Source organism: Corylus avellana, chromosome 7 (genome assembly GCF_965113065.1).
Source record: "Corylus avellana chromosome 7, dhCorAvel1.hap1.2, whole genome shotgun sequence".
NCBI lineage: Eukaryota > Viridiplantae > Streptophyta > Magnoliopsida > Fagales > Betulaceae > Corylus > Corylus avellana.
Window position 1 is genome coordinate 22,702,083 of NC_142496.1, and position 22,686 is coordinate 22,724,768.

The 22,686-nt window shown below is 37.6% G+C and overlaps 1 protein-coding gene and 2 pseudogenes across 1 annotated transcript; 1 reads left to right on the forward strand and 2 right to left on the reverse strand.

The window, feature by feature from the left end:
* The first annotated feature begins 224 nt into the window (after positions 1-224).
* On the forward strand, positions 225-5,876 carry LOC148584681 (uncharacterized). Its single transcript, XM_088518568.1, is given in 6 exon segments — positions 225-1,689; positions 1,785-2,303; positions 2,385-2,844; positions 2,846-2,969; positions 4,281-5,627; positions 5,706-5,876. Coding segments are annotated over 6 exon segments (4,086 nt in total).
* Positions 5,877-13,062: 7,186 nt separating this feature from the next.
* LOC148584682 (wall-associated receptor kinase 5-like) lies at positions 13,063-15,536 on the reverse strand (annotated as a pseudogene).
* A 3,709-nt stretch (positions 15,537-19,245) lies between these two features.
* Positions 19,246-22,250, reverse strand: LOC132185070 (wall-associated receptor kinase 2-like; annotated as a pseudogene).
* Between the last annotated feature and the right edge of the window lie 436 nt (positions 22,251-22,686).

Consider the following 22,686-nt stretch of genomic DNA (forward strand, 5'->3'; position numbering starts at 1 on the left):
AAATGGGCCTAAGTTTGAAACAATACCATAAAGGCTGGGCCTGAGTTTTAAACAATACCACAAAGGCCAAAATACATAAGGCCAACTATGGGCCAACAAGTCAACTATGGGTTTGATGTTTAAAGCCGCTCTCAAGTAGAGTTTTCTCCTGAACACTGTTCACCTATCTTTTTCTTCCTTCCTTCGTCCTTGGTTTTTTATCTCTGGTTCCTTGCTGCTTGATCATGGCTACATCTAACGTTGAGATTAACGATCTTATAGCCCACACAAATGCTCTCCACTGCTCAAACCCTCCTTCACCCACTTTAGATGACCCCTCAACCAACCAACCTCTACCTCCCTCTCTCACCTTGGTAGGAAAGCTTATCTCCCTCAGACCTGTTGCCAAATCTGTTATAAAAAACAACATTCTGCAAGCTTGGCAGTTCTTGAAGTCTCTTATCACTGAAGACAAAGAAGACAACAAGATGGTGTTCATCTTTGAAGACATGGAAGACCTTTCTAAGGTTTTGAATAATTCTCCTTGGAATATTAAGGGTACTCCTTTATTTCTGAAACCTTGGGGTAATGATGAAACCTTTGATGAGATAGAGTTTGTGAAAGCACCCATTTGGGTCCAAGTTCATGGACTTCCTTTGGATCGTATGAATATTGCCAATGCCACTATTATTGCCAAAAATCTAGGGGGGCTAGTTGAATTGGATAACTCGGACAGTTCGAAACCTTGTAGGAAAAGTTTTCTGAGAATCCGTGTTCTTCTTCCTCTAGATGATCCTCTCCCGACGGGATTCCTCCTTCATCGTCCGCCTAAGCCACCTGCTCAAATATCTTATCAATTTGAGCACCTCTCGGAGTTCTGCTACTCTTGTGGTCGTCTTGGGCATTTGTCATTTCAGTGTCCTGTTGTTCCTCGCCCACTTGAGTCTGGAAGGTATGGACCGAAACTTAAAGCTAGTTCTTCTTTTGCTAACCGTGTGGAATTGCTTATTCCTCCTAAAAGAGCTATGAATGCTATAGCTGCCCCGGGTTCTAGTGTTCATGTTCCAGTTCCTCCCCCCACCGAGTTCACTCTAAACTCATCCCCTGATGGCCATTCCCAACTCAGTAATTTGGTTGTTCGAAGTACCACTCCAACCCAACTAGCCCATCCCATCCCCACCAACTCTACTGAGTTGGGACCTGTTTCTGACTTGGGGGTCAGCTCATGCCCTTCATTTACGGCTGCATTAATTGGAAAGGCTCCTCTTGTCAACTTCCAGCTGAGCCCAATCTCTTCCTCATTAATGCTTTCGCATGTCCCCAATATCAATAGCCTCCAGCTTCAATTTTCCAACAACATGTGGCCTCTTTCTACAAGTTCACCTGCTCCCACGTGCTTCACTTCTAACTTTGCTAGTTCTCATGTAACTAGTTCCCCAAAAACCCATACTTTCAATATTGCCACGTTGTCTCCTTTTATTGAACCCATTTCTAATGCCATGTTGGTTTCCTCTTCTGGAAGCACCATCCCTTCTTCCACTCCTAAACCCAAAAAATACCCACCTAATCCTCTTCCTAAAAAACGATTCCATCCCTATACTAAACAAATTACCTCTCCCTCTTCCATTTCCAGACCTGAGCCTTTACCTCCAAAAAAGCCTAAATTAATTCCTTATCCCCCATCTCTTGTGAATGTCGATGGGGCTTCAGGTGCAAAAGGAGGATGTATTTCATCCATTGATGACTCTCTTTCTAATGGGGTGGTGGGTTTTCGCCTGCCCCCTATGCCACAATGAAGGTGTTAGCATGGAATTGCCGGGGTTTGGCTTGTGCCCTGACAATTCGCACAATTCGAGCCCTTGTCAGGATTTATAGGCCTGATGTGTTGTTCTTGTCTGAAACTAAGGTGATGTCTTCTCTCTACTGGAATTCTCTTTTTCGCATGGGTTTTTCTTCTTGGTTACAAGTTCCTCTTGCTGGCTTTAAGGGAGGTCTATTTGTGACTTGGAAGCAGGGGTTTGTTTTAGAACCTATTCGGCTTGATGAAAATCACATTTCCTGCCTTGTGGTTTCTGCTCCTCCTCTTCGTTCTTGGTTACTTTCATGTGTCTATGCGCCTCCCTCTGTTCAGAGACGCAATGTTTTTTGGTCCAAGTTGACTGATTTGGGAAATTCCTTTGGTGGTCCTTGGCTCCTGTTGGGAGATTTTAATGCTATTTTATCATCTTCAGAGAAGTGTGGAGGTCGAAGTTTTGGGTCCACTTCTCATTTTGATTTTGTGGACTTTGTACAGTCTAATGCTTTAGTTGATTTGGGTTTTGTTGGTAATAAATTTACCTGAAGTAATCATCATAATGGTAGAGCTAATATCAGGGAACGTCTAGATCGTGGATTGGCCAATCAAGGTTGGGTACATCTCTACCCCAACTCTTTGATTAATCATCTTTTGGCTGCCAACTCTGATCATTGTCCTATCCTGCTCTCGACTGATGGCAGTTACCGTAATCTGCCAAAGCCTTTTAGATTCGAGGCTTTTTGGACTCGTGATCAATCCAGCCATTCAGTGGTTGCAGGAGCTTGGTTGGTTGAAGTAGAGGGTTCTCCAGCTTTCTCTTTAAGCAGGAAGTGGAAGAAAACTAAAGATGCTCTGAAATATTGGAACTCTCACCATTTTGGGCATATTCAAACTCAGATTAAGTCTCTTATGGCTCAAATAAGTGATATTCAATCCATTCCTCACTCTCCTACTAGTGCAACTAGAGAGGTAGTTCTCCAAGAAGCTTTGCAGGAACAACTTCGGAGAGAGGAAATTTTGTGGAAACAGAAGTCCAGGGAATTGTGGCTTTCATGCACTGACCTAAACACAGTTTTTCCATGCTTCTACAGCTTGTCGACGAAGGTATAATTCCATCTCTTGTTTGGTTTCGGCTGATGGGTCTAACATTGTGGGAAGGGAAAATATTGGCTCCTATTTGGTTAATCATTTTAGCTCCTTTTTTACTACTACTCAGCCTTCTTTTGATAGTAATTTTTCTGATTTGGTGACTTGTGTTATTACTGATGAAGAGAATGTGAGTTTGTGTATTATCCCTGATGAAGTGGAGATTTTTTCTGCAATATCTGAGTTAGGCCTTAATAAAGCTCCTGGTCCAGATGGAATGACTGGACTATTCTACAAAACTTATTGGCCAATTGTTAAGCTCAGTGTTCTAGCATCAGTTCAATCCTTCTTCAGGGGGGGTTTTATGCTAAAAGAGTTTAATCACACCAATATAGCTCTTATCCCTAAGGTGGACAATCCCTCCTCAGTAAATCAATTTAGGCCTATTAGTCTCACCAACTTTAACTACAAGATCATTTCAAAAATCTTGTCCAATAGGCTTAAACCTCTTCTTCATAAGATTGTCTCTCCTATGCAATCGGCCTTTTTGAAAGGTAGATCTATTCATGATAATACCATTCTTGCTCATGAAGTTTTTCATACTATGAAGCATAAAAGAGGCAATGGGGGCCTTATGGCCTTGAAGTTAGATATGGAGAAGGCTTTTGATTCTATGGAATGGAACTTTCTTTTGAAAATTTTTTCCTTGCTGGGTTTCAACTCCACTTGGATTAATTGGATCAGTCAATGCATTACTACATCTTCATTTTCTATTCTTTTAGACAGGTCTCCTTATGGCAAGTTTGCTCCTACCCGTGGTCTTAGGCAAGGAGATCCCCTCTCTCCTTTCCTTTTTATTTTAGGTTCTGAAATTCTTTCGAGAATTTTGTTGAAGGAAGAAAATTTGGGTAGGCTTCATGGTATCAAGATAGCGAGATTGAGCCCTTCTATTTCTCACTTGCTGTTTGCTGATGATGTAATGATTTTTTCCAAGGCTAATAGGAAAGAAGCTTCTGTAATTCTCAAGGCTCTTAACTCTTATGCTCAATGGTCAGGGCAACATATCAACTCTTCCAAGTTAGCTATTTTCTATAGCAAAAACTGCAAACCTGCTATCAAGACAGCTATCAATGATATTCTTAAGTTGCCTCCCATCCCTGCTCGAGCAAAATACCTGGGTATTCCTCTTTTTTTGAATAGGAAGAAAAGTGATTCTTTCATTGAGCTTAAGGAGAGGATTTTTGCTAAAGTAACTGGTTGGAAAGCCAGATTACTTTCCCAGGCAGCCAGAACGACTTTGATAAAATCAATGGCTAATGTTATTCCCTCTTATTTGATGTCACTCTTTCTCTTGCCTAAGTCACTGTGCTTGGAGATTAATTCAGTTTTGAGGAAGTTTTGGTGGGGGTTTCCTCAGGAAAAGAATCACAATCTCTCCTTTCTCTCTTGGGAAAAAATTTGCCAACCTAAAGCTGTGGGGGGTCTTGGCATCTGCTCTATGGAGTGTATTAACAATTCTCTCCTTGCACGAATGGGTTGGAAGATGCTTTGTAATGAATCTCTTCTTTGGGTTGAAGCTCTTAGAGGCAAATATTTAAAGAATGGTATTTCTTTTCTAGATGCTCCTTCAAACCCTTCTTCTTCTTGGATTTGGAAAGGGTTACTCAAAAACAGGTCAGTGGTTAAAAAGGGTGCTTGTTGGTCTATCTCGGATGGGGCTAATATTCATATTTGGAATTCTCCTTGGATTCCTTCTATGCCTAGTTTTAAGCCTAGACCCAATGTAAATTTGGTTGACCTTCCAGATTTTTCAGTTGCTGACCTCTTATTACCAGGAATTAGATTGTGGAATGTTGATCTTCTTGGTGATCTCTTTGACCCTCCCTCTGTCCAGAACATCCTTGGAATTCATATTCCCCGGATTAGTGATGTTGACAAGTGGTCTTGGGCACCTTCTTCCTCTGGCCTCTTCTCGGTGAAGTCTGCTCGCGATATTTCATTGTCTTCATCTAGCAGGATTTCTCCATTATCTCCAGTTGACTGGCAGACCCTTTGGGGCATCAAGATTCAAGCCAGATTAAAACATTTGCTATGGAAAATTGGGTGGAATATTTTACCTTCTAGAGCTAATATTGGTAGATTTGTGACCTCGGTGGATGACAATGCTTGGGTGTGTCCATTCTGTAAAGGCTCTTTAGAGACCTTGAATCACATTTTCTTGAATTGTGATTTAGCAAAGATTCTTTGGAGGACTTCTCCTTGGCCTATTTTGATCTCTTCTTTTGCTGCCAGACCCATTTCTGATTGGATCATTGCTATTATTTATCCCTCTGACAGGTTGGCTATTCCTCTAGTTGATTCCCAAAAATTTCAACTTTTTGCAGCTCTTGTTATGGATACCATTTGGTTCTCAAGAAACAAACTGATCCATGATGCTATTCAACCTGATCCGCCCAAGATTATCCAGCAGCTCAAGACTACTCATGAGTACCATGTTTCAGCTTGGCAGATTTCGGCTCTCCCCTCTCTTTGGTCTCCTCCTCAGCTAGGAAGTGTTAAAGGCAATTTTGATGTAGCTGTTTGTGGAAATTTTGCTGTGGCAGCTGCTGTTATCAGTAATCATGATGGTGAAATTATTCATGCTGCTACCCAAAAGCTTTTCTCCTCTGATGCTCTTTTAGGCGAGGCTTCTGCTGCTCTTCTTGCCTCCCGACTTGCAGTGTCTTCAGGCTTTAGTAATTTCATGCTTGAAGGGGACGCTCTTTTGGTTATTTTAGCTGTTAATCAGCCTCATCTTTTTGCTACTTGTCATTTTGCTCCTATTGTCTCTGATTTGAGACTTGAGCTCTTTTCCTTTCAATGCTGGAATGCGTTGAAAGTTTCTAGATGTGCAAATTATCGTGCACATGCTTTAGCAAAATGGGCCACTACCCATTTAGTGTTTGGTAGCATTCCCATAGGATCCCCCATTCTTTCTTCCATTAGGATCAAGAATGGGAAAGATCCTCCCTTGTAGCCCCCTTTTTCCTCTTCAATTAAAAAAAAAAAAAAAAAGTCAACTATGGGTTGAAATAAGCATGGGTTTGAAAGAATATCATAAATGTTGGTTGGGACCACGCCTAATGAAGCGAAGGTCACTAGTTCGAATTCCCCGCCCCTCTCTTGTGCAGACATGTCCAAAAAAAAAAAAAAAACCAATGTCACAAATGCCAAATAATGGGCCAACAAAAGGCCAAGAGAGAAAGAAAATGGGCAACTTTGGCCTCTTTTTGTGGGCATTTTAGGCCTCTTTTGGTGGGCATCTTGTGCCTCTTTTATGGGCATCTTTGGCCTCTTTTGTGAGCAACTTTGACCTAAGCCTCTTCTCACTTTGTGAGACAACACACGTATTATCTCTAACGTTGTCTAAGTATTATCATGTGAATCTAAGAGTTTTAACCATATAACTTGAAGTATCACCATTAGACCATTAGGAGTTTGATCATATGATTTGAAGTATCATCATTAAATCATTAGGAGTTTGAGAATTACCATTAGATGATAGTTTAATATGATATGATTTAATGAGATAATATGATCATATTCATATAAACCAAGATAATGCGTAATAATTGAAGTATCACCATTAGATCATTTGGAGTTTGAGTATTATCATTAGATAATAATTTAATTTAATATGATCTAACCAAATCATATGATCATATTCATATTATAAATCATGATAATATGTAATAATTGAAGTATGAGTTTGAATATTACCATTAGATAATAACTTAATGTGATCTAATTAAATGATATGATATAATTTGATGAGATCATATGATCATCTTCATATAAATAATGATAATGATCTGAAAAATAATTATTACGTTTATTGTTGTTCTTCAAAATCTCAAATAACTACAACTATATATTTTATACAATTGTTTTTAAAGGGACGCAAGAAAGGCACAAAAGATATTTATAAAATTATCCATAGTTTATATGAGACGAATAACAAATTTTTCTAAGCTCTAATTTGTCAAATACCACGAGGAAAAAAAAAAAAAAAAAACCAACCTTGTGGGCTCTCATTATGAAACAATTTTTTGTTAATCTTTCAATAACAAACATTCTGATTTTTTTTTTTAATTTTTTTCACATTAATTCATATTTGCTACAAGAAAAGGCACCAAAAAAAAAAAAAAAAAAAAATCAATTTACGGCCTTTGTTTTGAATTGCCTTCTGACAATGAGTCAATGAAAGTCTTTTATTTTTTTTTCTTCTGTTTTATTTGATCATCCGATGGTCATATCTGTTTTTTTATTTTTTATTTTTTTAATGATCAATCGGTCAGATTTTGATCCTAACATATAATTTATTTATTTTAAAGATTTCAATCTGACCATCTGATATATTTTTTTTTTAGAACGGATGGTCAGATCTTGATCACATTTTTTATTTTGTTAGATCAGACGGTTAGCAAAGAATTTGGAGGAAGTTGGTGAGGAAATGTCTAATAAATGACCCAATAACAGAATGGGAGGAGGTGTAGGAATTGGGTATAATATAACAGAGTTGAAACAAGGAAATTTGAAGGGGATTTTATATAACTTTCATTAGGGGCAGCTGTGTGTCATATCTGGAAGCAAAGGAACGATATAAAGCATGGGAATAATTTGAAAGCCGAGGATCAGATCTTAAAAAATATTGATTGGGAAGGTAAGAAGCTGAGTAATGGATGTGATGAGGTTCAAAAAATCAGAAGAAAACAGGGAGTTATGCTGTAAATGGAGAATATCTGATTGTGTTCTTTAAAATAAAAAGCTGTGCAGTTGTATGTAGATTTTGTATAGCTTTAAGCTCTGTTTGTTTTGGCGTAAAATATTTTTCGTCGTAAAATATCTTCAAATAAGTCATTTTACAGAAAAACATTTTACGATGGAAACATTTTACGATGGAAACATTTTCCGGTGTTTAGCGCGCACGTAAAATCACAAATATTTTTTATATTCACAACATCAAAATACTAATATACAAAATTTTAGAAAATAAAATATAAAAACACCCGCCTGGTACTTGACCGGGACTAGCCCGGGATCTCGCTAGGAGCTAGCCGGGACTTGATCGGGACTCCCCCGAAACCCACCGGGACTTGATCAGGACTCGACAGGACCTGCTCGGGACCCGTCCCAAACTTAACCAGGGCCTGCCTGGGACTTGACTGAGACCCGCCTTGGACTTGTTTGGGACCCACCCGGACCAGCTCGGGACCCCACCCGGGACCTGCCTGGGCAGGTCTTGGGCGGGTCCCAGGCAAGTTCTAACAAGGTCTTGGGCAGGTTCGGGCAGGTCCCGGTCAAGTCCAAGGCAGGCCCTAGCGGGTTCCTGGGCGGGTCCCAGGTAGGTTTGGTCGGGTCCTGAGCAGGTTCCAGTCAAGTCTCGGGAGGGTCTTGGGCAGGTCCCTTTTAAGTTCCGGGCGAGTCTTGGTCGGGTCTCAGGCGGGTCCTGAGCAGGTCCTGGACAAGTCCCATGCAAGTTCGGTTGGGTCCTGGGCAAGTCCTAGGTGAGTCCCATGCAGGTCCGGTTGGGTCCCGATCAAGTCCCGCCGGGGTCTCAGGCAGGTTCAGGGCAGGTCCCGAGCAGATCCTGAGCGGGTCCCAAGTAGGTCTTGGGCGAGTCTGGATTAGGTCCCGGCAAGGTCCTGTGTGGGTCCCGATGAAGTCCCGATCGGGTCCCGATCAAGTCCCGGGGCGGGTCCCAGTCAAGTCCCGGGCGGGTCCTAGGCAGGTCCCAGGCGGGTCTTGGACAAGTCCAAGCGAGGTCCCGAGCGGGTTCTGATCAAGTCCCAGGGAGGTCTCAAACGGGTCCCGGGCACGTCCAGTTAGGTCTCAAGCAAGTCTAAGCAAAGTCCTGGGCAACTTCCGGTCAAGTCCTTGCGGGGTCTTGGGCAGGTCTTGGCATGGTTTGTCAATTCTAGAATGAGATGCTTAAAGTCGAAAAATGGTTTAAAAAAAAAATTTCGGTCAAAAAAAAATATTTTTCATTAACTATTATTTTACGCCATACCAAATATCCAAAAATACATAAAATATTTTATGTAAATCATTTTACGGCTAAACAGAGCCTAAGTTTGTTCGGTTTAGTACTTTAGATGCCGTGTTTGTTGAAAGTAGCGGCTGAATTGTAGAGCTTCTGAGTTCGTTGTTTGTAGCTGCTGTGTGTGGTAGCTGTGTTCGAGGCTTTGCCTGAAGGCTTTGTCCCACATTGCTAAGTTTCTTATGTGCCTCAACCTTGCTTATCTATAAAAAGGATTCTTCATCTCTTTCTATGAAAATCTAATTGCTGCGGCCCAATGTTGAGTTGGCCCAAGCCATAACTCGGCTGGGTGCTAGCAATATAAGCTGGCTTTGCACATGGGTTTGAGCTTGCACAAGCTAGTAGCTGGGGCAAGCCGAGCTGGCTCGTTTACATCCCTTCTCCCACTGAATTCCTTTTGCTTTATCTCTTGAGAAACTTCGTCATTTGTCAGTCTTATTTATATCCCTTCTATTTGTCGGCTGAATTGGCCTCTTTTTCTACCTTTTATGCTCTAAAATATTTTTGGGTTGAATACATTTTTCAAAGTTTAAACTCAAAAAATAAAAAAAAGCTTATAAACCATTTTTCGCAACTTAAAAGGAGATTTTATTGGTAAACTAAAAATACATTTAGTTTGTTCAAGATTTTTGATTGTACCAAATATCGAAAAAAATAATAATAATAATCAATTCATAACATTTTTACATCAAAACCTTAATGTATATCTAGCCTTAACAAACAAACAAACGTGCTGCAGTCATTGCAAGCTTGCTCCTATAGAAAATATTGATCCCTCCCATGATCGATCCCTTGAAGGAAGGCTAGGAGCAACACTTTTGTGCATTTAATTTTGAGAATGTTAAAATTCGTAGCACATGCATGAAAGAAAAGTCAACAAAGAAGAAGCAACGACAAGAATCAAGACATAGTAATCTAATGTTGTTTGGTGGTGTGACAAAATACTTCTCCCTTCACAAAAGCTCAAAATTGAGACCCAAAATTGAGACCCACTATGAATGAAATTAAAGCTCATGGCTTATAAGGCACATCAATAAAGGCCTTGTGAAATTTTATAATCAAAAGCCCTAAGAATGGGAAGCCAACAGTTATTGCCAGATCCACCTCATAATCGTGCGGTTAGACATAAGATTGTACAGGTCCAATAATAGGGAAGCCCAATCTTGGCTTAACAAACACAATCTTGCCAAATAGAGTCCAGGTACATCTGGAAATCGCCACACAAAGGAATTCAAGTAAAAGTCCCACAATGACTCACACACTCAGTCAACTCAAGGATACTCTACCTTGATCCTCTTAACAAATTGAATCCCACCAAAATAGCTCCAACAGAATATATCATCAAAACAACTACATAGGACTCTCACTCTCGAACTCCATCTATAAAAGGAACAACACACCACAATATCAAGGACATAGTGAATTCTATCTCTACTATACTCTCATTTTCCATTATCATCACTCTTATTATTTACTCTCATTCTATACCATTCTAATTTAGGCATTGGAGGTGGAACGGCTCCCACACCCCATACTTTGCAACCTTCCACTACTAATCCATTTTTATTCTTAACAGAACTTTGGAATCAAGTTGTTACCAAATTTGACAACTGTCTCAACATTTGGTAACTAAGATAATTGTCTATGTCCACGTACAAGCAGCAATAACATTGTTTCTTCACGTACAAGCAGCAATAACATTGTTTCTTCTTCAATAGTATTAAGGAAAAATACAATAAATTATCTGTTTCTCTTCTTCTGAAACCTTAAACTACATCTAGGATACAATGTGTTAAGCCTATTAACCGATGATTTATTTAGAGGCAAAAGATTATATCCACTCCTAAGTAATTAGGATTCAAAATAGAGAAATAGTACACGTATCAGAATTTCTAATCTTGAAACTATGAGTCCCGTCTAGGCTGAGACTCGTAGAATTACAATTTTTTACTTTAATTCGTACTTTTATTAGGTTTGGGGTTTGGGGTCTATAAGTACATGCTTATAGCCTCCATAAACGCAGATTTAGATTATTGTTGAGTTTGTTTAGTAAGAATTACTCATACTTGAGTTTCTTATTTGTTTCCTTCAAAACTTAGAGAGTATCTAGCTTTTATGAAGAAGATTTTTTAGATTCCTTGATAGTCTCAAGATCTAAAAGTACATATCCGCTGCTTCCCACTAAGTTACGCTGCACCACGTACCTTTATATTATTGGAGAATCCAATGCTTTTCCTATATCTCTCAAACTTTTACAAACATGGCCGCGTGTATAGCCTGAATTGTCATATTCAAAATGTCTTACTTTGAATTTTGTCTATATTTTTCCTATTTCGACTACTTCCCAGTCATTAATATAGTCTCCTAGTAAGAAACTGCTTTAGGTAGAGTTGATGGATATGTTGAGGGTCAATACCATATTCCCATTCTTTACATTAGGAGTTTGAGTAGTATTGAAGGTTCTTGCAACAATCGTGCCCATCTTACTTTACAATTTTATGCTGCCCCAATTAAGAGAATCGGGTCCATTTGTGACTCATTTCTTATTATTTTAATGTATATTTTGTACAGTAACTTTTGTTTCGAATTTATTATTAGAGAATCACCCATTTTTCAAATGCTCTTCGTCATCCAAATGACGATTTTCTGTGGACCATGCTCGCGTCCGCGTCCAGTGCAGTACACATTGTTAAATTGACGTAAAGCCGATTCTGCTAGCTTGACCCACTTACCAACAAAAAAAAAAAAAAAAAAAAACATACTTAAAGAAAGGCGTGGTTTCAAAGAAAATAGGTAATATATGGTAAAAGGAGTTCTTTTAACAAGTTCTTTTCCCCCCACGACTTCTCTCGCACATTCAAGGTAATCAGTATCATGATTCATGAGCACTATTTAGTGGGCCAAGGGTTCATTTGTCTTTTTACCACTGTGTTTTGAAAATTCTAAGAGCACACTGGCATAAACTTTGTTGTCAGGATCGATATTTTTTTAATAATGTGGATAATGAGATTAAGGTTTCACATGTGATACAAGACAATTTATAAATCCCACTTGGGTTGCTTTACAATATTACAATTCATACCTTCAAAATATATAATGTCTATTCCCCCAAGTCTTTGGATAAAATGTTTAAGGATGCAAAGATTATTGACTAAGACATTATGTGATAACCAAGTTATTCATACCCATAGTCATATTCAATGTAATCCAAAGGCATTTCACATGTGTAATAAATATAATAAACTTTGATAATAAGCATATAAAAGACATTTTGATATGCCAGATTCTTAAATCATTTAATCAGTGAATATATATTCATTATAAACATTGAATGTTAGTATAGATATAAAATCATTGGGATTTTAGGATATAATCTCCAACAGTATTTGTAAGATATAGTGATTTAATCTAGATCGTAGGATGCTTTAATTTTAAGTGAGATCCAATGATTGGATTTACTAAACCATTAATAATATCAACAATAAGATTAATCAAGTTAGTTCTAACCGTTGAAATAAAATAAATTTTTCTACCAAATATGACTTAACGGTCATAAATATTAAACAATATTTAATTATAATTATGATATGACAGTCGATTAAGTACTTTTTCTTTTTTTTTTTCTTTTTTTTCGAGAAAAATATTAAGTATATGTTAGATAAGTGTGATTGAACAATGAGAATTAAAAGACCATTAGTAACAATTATTTTTTGTTAATTACGAAAAAAAAAAACATGTTTTTTTTAATGAATAGACAACTCACGCACAAGTTAGTAAGGTGATTGAAAATGCAATAGCCCACTCATTGTAAGAATTAGGTAATGAAATGTTGCATATGAGCCACACTTTATTGGAAATTTCTTACATACCACTCCACATTTAAGCAAACTACACTTGCCAAACACAAAACAGATATACAATCCCACAGCAGCTATACAAGACAGCATAGTACAACAAAATAATTACTCCAAATAACACCAACTGATTGCTCTTATGACCATAACAGAATACTCAACACATGAAGAATGGTGCATGGGAGAAAGCAAACATAACTCTTTTTAGGACACTAAAACAGTAAATTGCGTTAGAAAAACTGAAAAACAAACGCCATGAAGAGAGGATGTTACAAGCCCACATTCATCGGCCAACACCCAAGGCTAATGTTACATATGCTACTTCCACAGTCTACGTCAGCGTCAGGTTTCTGATCACCAAACAAGTCAAGTTCCGCCTGTTTTTCCTGATTTGATTCATGAGCATTAACCGATGAATCCGTCTTTGTCTTTCTTATTCCTTCTAATTCTTTTTTCAATTCCTTCATGGTAGGCCTCTCATCCCCTTTCAATCTTAAGCACCTCTCTGCAAGTTTAGTGACTTCCTTGATTTGCTCCATATTCCCTTCTTCATCTATATCATAATCCAGAAGTTCAGACAATTGATTCTCTTTCAATAAACAAAGAAAATACTTAACTACATTTATTCTTTTCTTGGACCTAGTGGATGGAGCTACATCAATTCCTGTTAGTAGCTCCACGAGGACCACTCCAAAGCTATAAACATTGCTTTTCTCCGTCAATTGGTTCGTCTATAAGTATTCAGGGTCCAAGTATCTGAGTTTCTTGCACTACAGTAGCTACATCATTTTGATCATGGGGAACCGATTTTGAAATTCCAAAGTCAGAGGCTTTCACAGTGAAAGTATCACCAAGCAGTATGTTTGAGGACTTGACATCTCCATGAATTATAGTTAAAGAGTGTAGATACGATACTGCATCCGCTGTTTCAGCAGCTATTTTTAGATATGTTTCCTATCGTTTGATGGATGTGTTGTCTTCACCATGTATATACTTGAAGAGTGTACGTTGTGAGACAAATTCGTAGACTAGCAAAGGAACTTCCATCTCTAAACAACAGCCTAAGAGTTTGACAACATTCTTATAGTCAATTTCAGAGAGTTGAATAATTTCGTTAATGAACTGGTCAGCTTGGTCTGGATCCACTGTCTTGGACTTCTTGATGGTAACAATTGTATTATTTGGTAAAAATCCTTTGTAAACTGGACCAAAACCTCCTTTGCCAACGATGCTACTCTCTTCATAGTTGTTGGTAGCCTCCTTCAACTCCTCATAAGTAAAAATTTTGGCCTTTTTAGCATTGGATTGTTCTTGTTCACTTCCACTGAGATGCTTTTCTAATTTCGAACCCCCATTTTTGAGAAAGAGCTTTGCTTTAAGCTTAATAGATATTCTTGCCTGGAATTCCAAGTACAGCCACCAGCTACCCCCAAGCATAGCAGTTAAGCCAATGCCAACTCCTGATCTTGGAAAAGTCGAACCGTTGTGGTCAAGATTTAAAGCTTGCATGTGTAATTAATTGCATACATGATATATATTATCTAACGTTGTACAAAATGGTAAATTTACTTACCAATGGAAACCGTAATTGCTAGTGCGACATCTACAGAACAACCTTCACCATCTTTTCTTCCGTCCCCGCGGCACAACTTGGGACAACCACATGTATAATTGCCTTCTATGTTGAAACAGTAATTCGTGCAATTATGAGTCCCATCCAAACATTCGTCTATGTCTGCACATCAAGTGAGGAAAACAGGCCAACCACATAGTATAATCATAATTAATTAAATTATACATACATACATACATTGAAACGAAGGGGAAAATAAATTTCATAAGTGATATTGAATTCAGGAAAAAACGTATAAATACCTTGGCAACCCCCATGGCCATGGAGGAGGTATGGGTTCCCTTGGTAACCTTGCTTGCACTGGCAACGGTACCCGTCCGGCCTGGTTTGGTTATCAATGCATTCACTATTAATATCCTTACATGCGAAATTCGGTTTGTTCCGAGCTTCTTCACATGTGAGATTGCTAACTGCCCAATCAAGCACCAATGGAACCGATTGGTTGGTATAACTTTTGAGATAACTGGCGGAGAAGTTGAACTCGCCTTTCTCGACAACAAAAGCATAGCCGCAGGGATTGAAGTTCCATACTTTGGAATGATTATTAAAGCTCTTTACTTCAACACTAATATTTTTGAGTCTATTCGGAAACCGTACCTCGCAACACCCAACGCCAGAGCAATACCCATTCCCCACATTGTTAGGGGTAGGGCATTGGGATGAGCACCCGATCTTGTACTCTTCTCCATTTCGGAACCCACTGAGGTATGCGGTTGTGTCACAGCCGATAACAGTAAACTTATTTTTGCTGTTTGAAATCGTATACTGGGGGACCCTGAGCCAGGTTCTGTTATTGTATCCGTCCGTGGGACAGTCTCGGGCTACATAATTCAAGACATGCAACTCATGTGTGTCAATGGATATGTTTGTGACAGTGAGAGTATTTGTCTTTGGTTTCCCAGAGTCGCATGTGATCCTAAAATTCCCATCCAGATAGCAGTCCTCAGTGAGGCCGAATGGGAATGGAATGGTAACATTTCCACACGTGTTGTTGCAGCCAGGCTTGGCCATGGTTGCTGTTGTCGCTGCTGCTGCTGCTGCCACAATTGCAAATATTATGATCACTCCAGGTAGTGCTATGGTTTGCAAAAGCTTCCCACTCAACCCCATGCCTTGCCGGAACCTTTTTTTAACGAGTATTTTCTTATATTTTGTGTTTAGATCAATGCGCTTTGACAGCCCTAGCTTAGCAAGCACACTCTTCCCTTTTATAAAGGCACATGGAACGATCAAAGACCAATTCAGCCGGTACCTTTTATGTTATATAGTAAAAATAACAGGTCCAAAAGTTTCTTTTATAAGTTGAGTCATTTTCCGAGAAATAATTTTTCATAGAGAGCGAGAAAAAATAAAAGCAGTCCAAACTTGCACATCTTTGCAGGTTTCACGTACCTTTCCATATATATTATTGGAGAATCCAATGCTTTTTCCTATATCTCTCAAACTTTTACAAACATGGGCTTATAGCCTACCCTGTTAAGCTTTTTTTAACAACATGATGGCACAATATAATTCAATTTCTTCAAAGTTAAATTTATCTTATTTTCAATCATATTGTACAAGTTTTTTCGTAAAATTTATTTGCAAATCTACCATTTCTCATATTCAAAATGTCTTTCTTTATCTAGATAGTGAGTGACTAAGAGAGATCTTAAGAGAGAAGTGGTGAGAGCAGCGTTGTAAGTGTACTTGTGGTGTTGAGTCTTACGCTGAGAAATTAATATATATGTATATATATACACACACCTAAGCAAACTTAAACTTATTAAACTTTTGAGCTAGTGTGGAGTTCTAATATATATGTATCTTAATATACTTTTGGTAAAAGAAAATTCTCAAACCACTTATCTTCCCAACATTTCTGTGAGCCATGCTAATAATAATAATAATAATAATAATAATAATAATAATAATAATACCTTTAAAGAAAGGGGTGGTTTCTGGCCTAACCCAGAAAATAGTTAAAGAAAGTCTAGATATATAAAAGGTAGAAGAAGTGGGATATCGTGATCCATGTGATTGCCAAGACTTGAGATCAAAGAATGAACAGAATTAATGACAATCATAATTAATCTAATAATAAATACGGATTCCCATCGATCTCGCATTAAATCACATCAACAATATGAATAAAATATAGTAGCTTTTATAAAGTAGCTTTTATTAGTTGATCAGCTGATTAATTAGCTAGTCCAAAGTATCTTTTATGACTTTAGAGCTCATAATCCACGAATCTTTACTCATAGAGAAACAAACAATAAAAGTAGGCATTAAAAGGGTAACTGGGAAAATATTTTAACAAGTAAATTTCCCCCCACTTCTCAGTTCTCAGACATTCAAAGTAATCAGTATCATGAGCATTATTTAGTGGGCCTGGGGTTCATTTGTCTTGCCACGACTTGTGTTTTGAAAATTCTAAGAGCACACTGCCACACTGGCATAAACTTTGTTGTCGGAATCGATATTTTTTTAATGATGTGGATAATGAGATTAAGGTTTCACGTACATGTGATATCTTTTATAAATCCCATTTTGATTGCTTTACAATATTACAATTCATACCTTCAAAATATTTAATGTCTATTCTCCCCAAGTCATTGGCTAAGGGAAAACTGTTGTTTCCCATCATATGGATCACGATGCACCCACTTAATTCTTTTTGCTTTATCTCTTGAGAAACTTCGTCACTTCTCAGTCTTATTTATATCCCTTCTTTTTGTCGGCTGAATTGGCCACTTTTTCTACCTTTCATGCTCTAAAATGTTTTTGGGTCGAAAATATTTTTCAATGTTTGATTTGCCCGAAAAAATTAGCGATGGCAATGGTAAAAGTGGCCGACGAACTGCAGCTGCATGTTAGCCATCTCTAGTGGCAACGGAGAATAAACTGTGTGAGATAGAGTGCATGCGAGAAGGAGAGTCGGGTACTGCGAGTCGAGAATAAGAAGCTCAAACTCAAGAAAAATAAAAATAAAATAGCTTACAAAAATAAAAAATGGAAACAATTTTTTGCAACTTAAAGAAGATTTTCTTGGTAAACTAAAAATACGTTTGGTTTGATCAATATTTTCGATTGTACCAAATTTTTTTAAAAAAAAATCAGTTTCAGAAAAATTTTACCTCGAGAGGCGAAACAAACAAAACCTTAATGTATATCTAGCCTTAACAAACAAACAACTGCTGCAGTCATTGCAAGCTTGCTCCTATAGAGAATATTGATCCCTCCCATGATCGATCACTTGAAGGAAGGCTAGGAGCAACACTTTTGTGCATTTTATTTTGAGAATGTTAAAATTCGTAGCACATGCATGAAAGAAAAGTCAACAAAGAAGAAGATACAAGAATCAATACATAGGAATCTAATGTGTTTGGTAACTAAGATAATTGTCCATGTCCACGTACAAGCAGCAATAACATTGTTTCTTCTTTCACTAGCTAGTATCAAGGAAAAATACAATAAACTATCTGTTTCTCTTCTTCTGAAACCTTAAACTACATCTAGGGTACAATGTGTGCACCTAAGCCTATTGGCCTATGCTTTATTTAGAGGCAAAAGATTATCCTCTCCTGAGTAATTAGGATTCAAAATAGAGAAAGAGAGACACAATCCTACCAAACACGTATCTAATTTTTTTTTTTTTGACGTATCTAATTTCTAATCCTAGAACTACTCAGATTCCAACATTCTTCCCCCTTGAAGACTATCTAGCTTAATGATTACCACGAAGCAATTAATTAAGCTCTAGCCCTGGCAAACTTCTCTCTTACATGTCACTAGTGTAGATCTTCTACAATATGATTTAAGTAATTGCTCCACGGCTAGCTGTGGCCGTGGCCAAGATGTTATATTTTTTAAATTAAAAAAAATATATATTTAATTAAGGTAAGTTAGTATTTTTATTATTTTAACCGCCCTGAAAAACAACAAAACACAAAACTCCCTCTTTGTGTGAAGCTGTAGGAAACTATAAATTAAATAGAGTAATATATATGTAAAAAATATATATCCAAACATCACAAGCACAAGACACAAGATTTTCTATGTGGAAAAACCTTCTTGGTGTGAGAAGGAAAAAACCACGGGACCGTAGTCCACCCAAACAATTCTACTATCAACAATATCGGGAATACATGAGTCTTCTTTAGTCTCAACTAGAGACATACAACCAGCAACTATCTTCAAGAAATACAATTCCTTGGCACAAATCAACTTCTACAAGAATTAAAGAAAGATTTCACTAAAAACATAGGCTACTGTTCACGAGCTCAAAAACTGATACAGAATGCTCAGAATCCATTCATGTGTCATGCCCATCTCTGCAAAGTTTCAGCTCAATCGAACCACAAACACTTGTTGATCGAAACTGTTGATCAAGGCTGGACGGAATTTCAAGATTCTGATTTTTGAAGCTCTTTCCCTCTCTTTCTTTTTTGGCGGCAGCTTCTCATTTTCTTTTTCTTATTATTCTCTCTTTACGATAACAAAGGATATTAGGTTTAGCAAACCCTATCCCAAATGGGCCTTTCCATATAGGTTTAATAAAAACACATATGAGCTACACAAATTTGGGCCATCTTCTACTTAAAAAGGAATCCCAACCCAACATTAACAACCAAACGTACGATTTGAAAATTTGAATAGATACATGAGATTACTAAAATGAAAGAAATCAAATCAAATACATATACGTGGGTATGTGTTGGACATCACATAATATTGAAGGGTGCAAGGTGGTGGTGTGTTGGGTGCATGCATGTGACATGTCATGCAAAATTGGCGGCACTATTTGGGACTATCTTAACTTGTGATTTGCATATTATCAAGACGTGGAGTCGGCATTGACACATGAATGCTTCTCAGTCTCTCTTAGACTCCAATTCTGTTGCTACTTCATTCATAGTAGGCATATCGCCCCTCTCACACTTCGCCCCTCTCACACTTAAGCAAGTAAGCACCTAAGCACCTATTTGTAAGATTAGCCACTTCCTTCAGCTGTATCACGTTCCCTTCATTCACTAGATGTTTCTCAAGAACATCAAACAAGAAAGAAAATACATAGTTAGACTTGTCTCCTCTTCTGGCATTTCAAATGATTGTAGTGCTGTTTTTCATGTTAATAGCTCTACGAGGACCACTCGAAAGCTATAAACATCACTTTTCTAGGTGAATTGACTTGTTTGTAAGTATTCAGGGTTTAAGTATCACAATTGTGGCTACTTGTACTTTGTCTACTGGAACTAATTAATCTTGAAGCTCCAAATTCAGACACCTTTGCTGTATAACTAGCATCTACCAATATGTTTGAAGGCTTAACATCTCTATGAATTATAGGTGGAGAAGCTGTAGTGCAGATACGACAGCGCTTTTGTTGCTTAGACGAGTTTCCCATGAGACGGTGCATCCAGTGCTTTCATCATATATGCATTGGAAGAGGGTGCCATTAGAGATATATTCGTAGACAAGTAAAGGAGCTTTTGTCTCCAAACAACAACCCAACCACATTCTTATGGTTTATTTGGGAAAGGACAACAACCTCGTTGATGAACTACTCAATTTGGTTTTTATCCACAAACTTTGGATTTCTTGATGGCTAAAATTCTATTATCCGATAAAAATCCTTTATAAACTGTACCGAACCCTCCTTCGCCAATGATTAGCTTCTCTTCATAATTCTTGCTGGCCTTCTTCAGCTCTTCTGCGCTGAAAATTGTGGCTGTTCTAGCTGAATTTTCTTGTCGGGCGAGTATCAGATTTAAGTATGAACCCCCATTTTGCTGAAGAACATTTCTCTACGCTTGATTAGCTTTCTCCGCCCGACTATCAAGTACAGACACAAGCTACTGCAGACGGGCACAACTATAAAGCCTATACCAAGACCTACATTTTGAAGGAAATTGGAAAATTATTGCTCAGAAAACAAAAAACAATCGATTGCAAATTTCATGGAATACAGTAAATATATATACTTACCAATGGGCAGCCCACACACTAAATTGAGTTTCAATTCACACCCAGTTCCATCTTTTCTTCCGTCCCCACGGTACCACTTGGGGCAAGAACATGTATAATTCCCTTCCGTGTCAACACATCTTTTTGGTATTTTGCATTTGTTGAGTTTGGGATCCTCACACTGTTTAACGTCTGTAGAATTAATGTAAGTATTAGAGCATTTTTATCGAAATATTCAAAATTTCTTTAAATCTAACTTTAAAAATGTACTAGTCACTTTTCAAAACTACTAAAAACATCAAACTCTTTAAATATTTTTCTATTTTAACTAAATATTATTTTTTTATTGATAAATCTAATTACCATGAAACTAACTCACTTCTTGCATATGCGAAATTGCTTTGAATGCCCAAGAAAATCACATCAGGTCAACACGAGAGAAATCAAAATTTTCAATTTAGGCTTAACAAAAATATGCAGACAAATAGCAAAGATTCCATCCCAAGTTCAATGTTGTGTATATAATAAGTGCTGTTCCAGAAAACTAACAAAAGAAAAGGATAGAAAAATCCAAAAAAAAAAAAAACTCCTGGGATTAGCAAACAATAATAGCCATGCATTTCTAATGAGAACAAAGCACTAGATCCACTGCAGTGACTGAAATCAACTGCAAAAGGAAAATGAAAAAGAAACTCACAAAAGAATTTGTCATGACATTCACGTGAGGTTTCTCTCTCTGTCTGGCTATGCAATGAAAAGAAAGGGATATATATTGGTAAGGAAAACAAAGTAAAAGGGGAGGGGGGAATGAAACTTCTGGAGGGAAGGAAAAATAAGGGGACTGGAAAAAACGAAAATATTAAAAAACCAATAGCGTTTACTTTTGGTGGCTTTATATTTTTAGAAGAAGACTGGCAAATGTTAAATTTAACTTTGAATAAAGATCTAGATAAATTATATTTTTTGTGGATAAGTTAAAAACAAAAAGTCTGATAGGATGCTCTTAGGCCCAACTTTAAAAGAACTTAGAGAAAGCATGCAGTATATTAGAAATTCATGCAAAATTTCTGCATCTTCTTTATTTATATATGTATGTATGTATATAGTAAAATTTTGAGAAGCTTGTTAGATCATGTGTAATACGTACCTTGGCAACCATGAGGGAGATAGGGGTTTCTATCATAACCGGCTTTGCATCGGCAACGGTAGCCATACCCGCCGCTGTCGGGCTCATAACATTCGCTGTTCCGGCCACAAACATAATTCGATTTGTCACATATTTCATTACCGATCGCCCAATCAAGAACCATCGGAAGTGTTTTATTGTTTTTTAGACTGTAAAGATAACCGGAGGAGAAACTGAACCGGTCTTTTTTAACAACAAAAGCATAGCTGCAGGAATTGAAGCTCCGCCATATTGCTGTGTGATTATTATAGCTGTATGCTTTCAAAGTAAAATTTTTTAAGGTATGCGTACGTGTCACATCCATTGGCGACGAACACGTTTTGGGTGTTGGAAATTGTGTAAGTGGGGACCCTCAGATAAGGTTGGTTACTATCTTGAAGCACACCCGATTGGTTGAAACACTGAAAGGCTACGTACATCAAGATGTCCATCTGACCTTCTCGGATAGAAATGTTGGTGACGATGAGGTTTCCGGTTGTGAGTACGCCGGAGGAGTGGTTACACTTGAGGCCAAAATCTTTGTTTAGGTAACAACCTTCAGTGATGCCAAATGGGAATGGAATTTGTACATCTCCACACCGGTCGGGGCAGTTAGGCCGGGCGAATTGAGCTGCGACTTCGGCCGCTGCTATTTCTGATAAAAGCACACCAACCCAAGTGAGTTGTATAAGCATCCGAAGGAAACCCATATCCCCCATTATAATTCACAGAAGAGGATTTAAGTTTACTGTGTTTTTGTTTTTGTTTGTAAAACTGCCCATAGATCTGGAATTCTCATCGGCATATAAATTTATAAGATCCGACTTACATGTAGTTTAAGCAATTGTCAATATTAAATCTCTCAAAAAAAAAATTTCATTTTCTCTCACTTATTAAATACTTATAAAAGTAAGTCAACCTTAAAATTCAATCTTAACCATTACTTACATTACAGCATGTAAGTCAAATCCAAATTTATAACAATGATAATTAATCTAATAATAAATGCAAGTTCCCATATGGCATTAAATTACATAAAACAAATTAATAATTTTTTTTTTCAAATTACAAATCATGACAATCACATGTATTTTAAATATATTTTAATTTAATAAATTGAATTAATCAAATTATTTTAAATACATT